Genomic DNA, 7,779 nt, shown 5'->3' on the forward strand with positions numbered 1-7,779 from the left:
AACTTCCCAGAGAATGGTCCTGCTCCAGGTAAGGAGTGGGATGAGTGGAATGGGTATGAAGGCCTATGRAATTTCCAACTCCTCCAGGAAAGCTGAGAGTATGCCCAATACAGCCTTCCCCATCCCAGCACTCTACCCCACAGCCACCAGCTGCCAGCCTGCCTCACCTGCTCCTATAGAGGTTTTCTGCATTCAGGAGTGAAGGAGTTTCCCAATTCCCATYGACACAGACCTGTGTCCTTTGGGCACGGTGTGTGCGTGTGTACAGGGAGGATCGTGGAGGCTAGAGACGGAGCATCCCTGTCCAGCCCTAGTGCCGCCCTACAGCCATGGGATGGACAGAAACGACAGGAAAGGGGGCGAGAAAAAGCAGAGCTGAAGCGGGGCAGGACGCTGCGAAGCGCAAAGGAGTAGGGGGGGAAGGAAGAAAGCGGAAAAAAAAAAAAAAAGGAGGAGAAAGGGGAGGAGATGAAAAGCAAGCGGAGAAGGGAAGACCGGGCGGGGAGGAGGCGAGAGGCCGGRGAGGAGAGGAGGGAGGCAGCTCGGCAGAGGGGACGGGACGGGAGCGGACCCGGCGCCCCGCGGGCCATGCGCCTCCTGGCTACGGCGCTGGCCGCCCTGCTGGCCACGGCCTCGGGCCCAGGTAAGCGGCACGGCGGGGTCAGAGCCCAGCGGGGCCGGACCCCTCCCCTCGGTCCGGCGGGACCCCGGCCCCGCCTCGGGCAACCCCCGCCCTGCGCGCCGAGAGCGGGCCCGGTGTCCCCTCAGCGCCGGGAGCGGACCCGGTGTCCCCTCAGCGCCGGGGCCGGGGCAGTGCCGGTGTCCCCTCAGCGCCGGGAGCGGGACAGTGCCGGGTACGGGACAGTGCCGGAACCGGGGCAGTGCCGGAGCTGGGACAGTGCTGGGGCTCGGGCAGTGCCGGTGTCCCCTCAGCGCCGGGGCTCGGGCAGTGCCAGAGCTGGGACAGTGCCGGGGCTCGGGCGGCGGGGCGGGCACCGAGCCAGAGCTGGGGTCGCCCCCCGGGAGCCCCTCCGCCCTCCCCGGCCCGCCCGCTCCCTACCCCGCTCCGCAGCCGCTTCCCCGCACTCCCGGCAGCAGCGCTTCTGCACGGCCATCGGACCCTTTGTAGAAAAGAAAGCCCSTTCCGTGCAAGTTCATGGAAATGGGTGCTCGGCCGTCTCCTATGCCAGGCGAAGCCGAAGCATAGGGAGACTTGGAGATTTGTTTTTTCCGCAGGTGCCCTGATCCCGTTGGCACTTGTAGGTCACTTGTAAAAAGCTTCCTCCCTTTAAGACCTTTATGCCTCCAAAACCGAAGGTATGTTGGGAAGTGTTGTGTGTCCTGAAGCTCCAAAACAGACACAGAGTCTGGATATGAACTTCAGGTGCAGTGAGCTTAGAGGGGTGTGGAAGCCCTGCTCRTTCGAGGCTAGTGAAAGAGTTGAATTTGAACTCCCCTGCAGAAGGAAGTAGATGGTGGAGGCAGAGGTTTGGTTCAAGTCCATCTCTAGTCAATGCAGAAGCTTTCTCTGAGGGGGAGCCTCTGACTTGTGAAACTTGCGGACAGATCTGTTCAACTCAAAACAGTTGTTTTTCAGTGCTCTTGCTAGCCAGCTCCTGTTTTCATTTAAACGRAGACCTTTGCTTCTTTCCTGCTCATCTGCTCTTTTTAACTGCAAGAAATCAAACTAAAGCAGGCTTTGAAAGCAGCATAGCTTCACCGAATGAACTACAATATAGATAAAATCCATCCTATATGCTTCTGGTCATGGAAAGCTGAGACCAGAAGGTGACCACCCTAGTCACATGCCCCTCTAGTTCCCCAGATATCCCAGTCCCCCAGCTATCAGTCCTTTCAGCACCGAAGGCTGGGCTGTAGTTTCTGCCCCTCAGTCTCYGTGGAGGAAGGAAGAGTGGCCTGCACACAGCACTGAACCTGGACTGTGTTCTGCACAGGAACAACTCCATTCCTGTCTCAACTGAGTAACTGAGGTTCTCCCACAAAACCACTGCCATGCTCGCCACATGTAAGGGCCGAGTGGTCACTGAAAGTMCTTCGCCAGCATGTGCAGAGTGGAGAGGCCCTGGCATAAACAAGTTTCTGGGTGCTGGAAGTATAGTTTGTTACTCCTGACAGTRCTGTGGGTGTTCTGCTATGTAACATGGCAGACAGCAACATCCAAACCCAGCTAATTCTTGAACGTGCGTAAGCAGAAGTGGACTATTTTCAAAGCAGGATTTTTTACAACAGAGCTTAGTCAGCAGTCATCTTTCCTGACTCCCCACATGCAGGTGAAGGGCACCAGAGAAGAAGCTAAAATGGTGGGACGGGAGCAACTAAGTAAGCTGAATGCAAAAAGGAGAGAAGTTTGATGGTTAAGCACACTGCAAAGGAATCACCAAGTCTTTGACTCTCTCTCCTCCCCCTTTCTATAAATAATTTCCCTTTCCAAGCAGAAATGAGACTAAAACTCTTGTGGTGAGCTCCACCTGAACGGCTACATCATGCTATATTGGGAATGCAGGAGAAAAACAGTGGTTCCTCACTTGAAACAGCAATCTGAAGTCTAGAAATTCAGTGCTRTGTTGGCACACAAGCCTGCTGTCAAGTTGTGAAGTCTCCTGTTCTTGGCAAGGAGCCCATTACAAGAGTAAACCTCATGTTGGGGCTGACCAGTGCCTGCTAAAGACAGGAGGAACATGTCCACTAGTGTCTGAGAGCCTTGAATGAGGCTTTTCCTTTCTACATGGGAAGTAAATGAACTCTTTCCTTCAAAATCCACTGTTCCTCCTCTAACAGCAGTAGGAGGATAAAGTCAAATGGATATTGTTTTTCTGCTTTATATRAACCATATCCTGATCAGTTCACCATGAGCTGATGCCATGGTAAAAGCACCATGAGCTTTCCAAAACTCTCCCCACTGCTGTACTTGTGCAGCTGCACCAATAGGACCCACAGAAGGAAGATAAGGGGATAGGTTCCCTCTGACCAGAGAGCATGAAGGATGGAAAATTTGATACGTCCTTATAAAAAGCCATGTGCCCAGAGGAAAAGTAGAAGCCTTAGGTATAAAATACCAATGTTTGTATAAGTATAAACAGCTAGAAAGGGATCAGAGTCTCCATGTACAATGCTGCTTTATCTTCTCACAGAGGCTTCCATCATCACCATATCTGACTTCCTCTCTATTTTCTCTTGGGTGCTTCTTGGCACTGTGTTCTGCCGAGTTTGGAATTAAGCAATGAGCTTTTTGCCTTTTAATTTGTGACTCTATTTCACAATTACTCCTAGCCAGCTTTTTCAAAAAAGAAATTCACATGTCAGGAAAATTACATAATTGTTTTTCATTACAGTTTTCACRACATGTTCATAATTTCAGTAGAAAAAAATCCGTGTTATTCATTTATCTGAACCATAATTTTATAAATGATTTATTAAACATTTATTGCCTAAGTACCATTGAGGACCCCAAAAAGTGTCGAAAATCTTAAACTTATTTCCTATTTACTAAGCAGCACAGCCTTCAAATTATAATCTTATTTTGATGACAGAGGCAGCCACTTACTGGCTTACCTTCTGCCAGTAAAGCACCAAGGCCAGTTAGTCCAGAGAGTAATAACTGAAGTTTCATGCCTGAAAGCTTTTGGTGGAATTCAGCCTTAAATTTCGACATCCTGTTTTACTTGGGTGCTTCCTACAATGCAAAATAACCTTTTTCWTTGGCATTTGTATGAATTGCAGACACAAACATCAAGCACAGATAATTGTATCAAAAATCTCATCCATGCTTTGTTGTAGTTTCCTCAAGAATTTTTATTTTTTAAACCCAAATTCTTCTTTATACAAACTATTTTCTACTCCATAACAAAAAATAATGTCTACTTGGAAAAGACATGCCATTCAGTGGAGATTTCAATTGAAATGACACAAAATAATTACCACACCTATTAATTTTCAGCATTCTTCTCAAACCGTTGCAATGCAACTTCTTTGATTTAGTGGATTAACTGTAAGTAAGGTGATAAAATTCACCRCCTCATTTCACAGCTTCACTGGAGCCATAAAATCACTGTCTCTGCCTCCAATACTCCTTCAGAAATAGAATGGAAATACTTTACTTGCTTATTTTGAAGATAAATATATGTTTGTGTTTCAGGAGCTGATGTCAGACAAGAGCCTCTGCCAAAATGCTCATCCCCTTTGTTAAAATGTTCCTTGCTGATGTGCTAGAAAAGTGTCCAGAAATGAAAACATCATTCTCCCAGAGTTGCAATTCTCATTAGTATTTGAGTACAGTACAGTAATCACATAACAGGAAATTCACAGTGTAGAGGACATTTCATGCTTTGCAGAGTGCATTGCAGGCAGTTCTTGCTCACTGCTGGAATTTGGATTTGGTTCTCTCTCTGGTGGGTGCCCTCAGACCAGTACATTACTCATCACAAGTCATTGAAGGAACAATTGCCACAGTACACCGTTGATCAAAAATAGATCACTCTCTGATATGACTAATCAGGACATTCTTAATGTGCATTAGAAAGGAAATAAAATAAGTGTTGATTCTCATGCCTCAGAAAATCAGTCCAGTATAAATCAGTTAAAGCAGGAAAGGGAACTCTTTCTCTAATGAACAGCTGTGGACTCTTTTTTCAAACTGTGAAAAAAAACTTGTCCTGTGACGGTAACAAGGTCTCCATGTCAGCCTTATGTTRTTAATTAGTGACAGCAAAAATACAAGAGCCGATTCAGTGAAGGAGGGCCTCATGTCATCTTGAACATTCCCAGAGAGGCTGATGCTGTCAGGTTCCACAAGGCCATGAAATTGCTGCACCGTAGAGAGATGCCATCAGTTTACCTGCTGTGGGTTCACACCCTGGCACAGATTATGGTTCTGTTGTGCAAATATGGAGGATTCTCACCATATTTCCTTTCCTTTACAGATGTTTGTGTGGCTCTAAATGTGACAGTCTCTCCTGGACCAACAGTGCAATATTCTGAGGGGGACAATGCCACCCTTTATTGCCACATTTCTCAAAAGAGAAAGACAGACAATTTACTGGCTGTGCGGTGGGTCTTCGCTGCATCACCTACCCAGGAGCATCTCATGATCAAAATGACAAAGTTTGGGTCTGTGCAGTATTATGGAAATTATACTCATAATTTTCACAAGCAAAGACTTCATCTCCTTAAAGAGAAACATGGAACTATGTACAAATTTCTTATTTTAAGCCTCCAACAAACAGATCAAGGACATTATATATGCAAAGTCCAGGAAATTGGGAAACACAGAAATAAATGGACAGCATGGTCAAATGGTACAGCAGCTACTGAAATAAGAGGTGAGACTACTGATTTCAAGTCTATAATTTCTTCTTGTCCTGTGATCCCTTTTCTTTCCTGTAAGTTCATCCATAAGACATTTGAATTTAAGATTATTTTTGAGTGTAATTTTTGAATAGGAGAAGAAAACATAATACTCAAATGTTTTGACTCTTGGCGTTTCCCTTGCTCTTAGGTGTAGTCCAGCAGCAGCTGATAAGAAGCACTTCTATTGTTTATACCATTTGCAGCCAGAAAGCAGAGCTGGAAAAGCAGTACCAGCCTGCTGGTGTTGAACTTAGGATAAAATGACCAGCAACAAGTGTGAACCAAGGTGAAAACAAGCCATCTCTTTGGGATGGATTAGCTCTAATCTTGTGCCACCACTCCCACACTTTCAGAGATGGGTGAAGTTGGATTTAGAGAGCAGAGTTCTTTGAAGACATGGTTTTGCTCAGCAGCTGTGCCATCAGTGCTAGCATGTCAAACTAGCCCCCTGCTTGTGCCTTTATGAACAGAAAAGTTGATATCTCACAGGGACAACTCAAGACAATGCCAGAAAACAGTTTATAATGTTTTCTCATTCACTGAATGATGTAAGTTCCTAAATGCCTGTAGTGAAACATATGGATTTGTTGGTTCTTGGAAAGGGAATGATATATTACAAGTAAGTGGCAGTAGAAGAAAAAGTGATGTATTTCCATACCACCTGTCGTACCTCTCCTCATGGAGAGACACCCTTCATCTTTCATAGTTTCTCAAGTAATTGCTAATTATAACACTGAAACCTCTTGTTGCTTCTCATAGCTAAAGTATGGGGTTCCTATCAATGTAGTTATTGAAAAGAAGGAAATCTATAACTTTTCAGTCCAGTCCTTAARTAATATTTTTCCACAGATTTCTAATATGAGTTATGACTGAATAATCAGGATAGGGATTTGAGAGCCATGACTTCATTCACTGTCTGCTCAGTGAATTACTTCTCTTCACTTCAAATGCCCCAAAGCAGAGCAGGAGACCTGAGATGAGGCAGGAGGCTGGCCAGCCTGTAGAGGGTTGTAGACACCCTGTGGGGATCTGAAGCAATCACCACAACCACCCTGGCCCCACAAAGGCTTATTTATTCTAACTCTAAATCCAGATTAAAGACACCAAATGATGTCTGAAATACCACATATTTTAAACGTCATAGCAACTGTTTTACCACGTAAAGCCTCTCGACTGGAATCAAAGGACCACCTTTGCCAGGGTTTGGGTAAGGCACCCTGCRTATATGGAACTTGCTACACTTGAGCAGGAAGGTAACTCCTCTGAGTAGTGATAAAGTTTCCAGTTTTCCCTACAGTCACACTTGGGCTTTTCAAGCAAATTTTATTCCAAACACATTTTGTATTTTATATTATGATCAGTTACACTTTTTATTGCAAAGGGATTTACTTATATTACAGTTAGACCCAGGATGCAACAAAAGGAGCAATACAAATTGCCTGAAGCATTTGGATACTTAAGTTGTACTGCTTGTGCTTTATCAAATAAGGTAGCAGTTCCCCCACATCACAGTTGCTGTGTTGCCTAACATTTTGTTCCAGTTAATGTGTCTGCAGTTATGCCCAAATTCAAAATATTAACTTTATGCTAAAGCATCGGGCAAATTTCTTAAAACTTTGCACATCAAGCAGATGCAGAAATAGCACAGTCCCTTTTTTAATTTATTCACACAGGAAGAAGAGGTTACTGTGCAAGGAACAAATTTCCAGAGAGAAAAGAAAATAATCATTCTGCTTCTGCAAAATGTAGCTTGCTCTTGAGGCAAGTTGACAGCTGGATCTGTAGTATCTACTGCTATTAATTTATATTCAGATTTTGTTATTTGCTAGCAAGTTTGCACATGTACATTTGTGGGGGCCATTCAGAAGTTGCAAATACATTTTGTTGCAACGCATAAATTCGTACAAATAYACATGTTGGACTTACACAAAAACAATTGTGTTAGAGGCTACAATTCCTYACTCTGAAATGATGGCAGTTAAATTTTAGCTACATATCTGGCTTCTGCTTTAGGGGCAAATTACATTTCTTGCRAAAAGAAGCCTCACTGTGGAGATGGATTCCTTGCAGTTTTCTSCTCCTGCACTCATGTCAACTACAGCAACTTTGCAGTGTTTTCAGAAGRTCCAGCTGAAATTTGAACTTTGGAACCTTTCAGTGTAGTGAATGTGAGACATCAGATAGCATTTACAAGAAGGCTACTGTTAAATCTTGTTGGTAAAACCAAGAGAAGTCCATGTGCCAGTGGTGCCAATTGTCTCCTAATCCAGCCATGCAATCTCTTCTCTCCAAGTTAAAGTCAACCTTTTTCCCTTCCCCCCTGTTCTCATTAAAGGCATCTGCTCCTTTCCTGAGTTTGTGTGGTCAATGTCAGCCTAAAACCAAGTTAGCAATCTTAATTAGAGAATATAC

General features: G+C 44.8%; 1 protein-coding gene across 2 annotated transcripts in view; it reads left to right on the forward strand.

The window, feature by feature from the left end:
• The first annotated feature begins 477 nt into the window (after positions 1 to 477).
• VSTM4 (V-set and transmembrane domain containing 4) overlaps positions 478 to 7,779 on the forward strand; it is a 30,746-nt gene continuing 23,444 nt past the window's right edge. The window contains exons 1-2 of one of the 2 annotated variants that reach the window (XM_057370987.1): positions 478 to 643; positions 4,941 to 5,339. In XM_057370987.1, the coding sequence (XP_057226970.1) occupies positions 589 to 643; positions 4,941 to 5,339 (454 nt within the window). In that variant the 5' untranslated portion in view covers positions 478 to 588. The remainder of the gene's footprint in view (positions 644 to 4,940; positions 5,340 to 7,779) is intronic. The other variant, XM_057370986.1, reaches the window with a different exon arrangement.

This window comes from Malurus melanocephalus, unplaced genomic scaffold (assembly GCF_030028575.1).
Source record: "Malurus melanocephalus ecotype Western Australia unplaced genomic scaffold, MMel_1.1 scaffold_137, whole genome shotgun sequence".
In the NCBI taxonomy this organism is placed as follows: Eukaryota; Metazoa; Chordata; class Aves; order Passeriformes; family Maluridae; genus Malurus; species Malurus melanocephalus.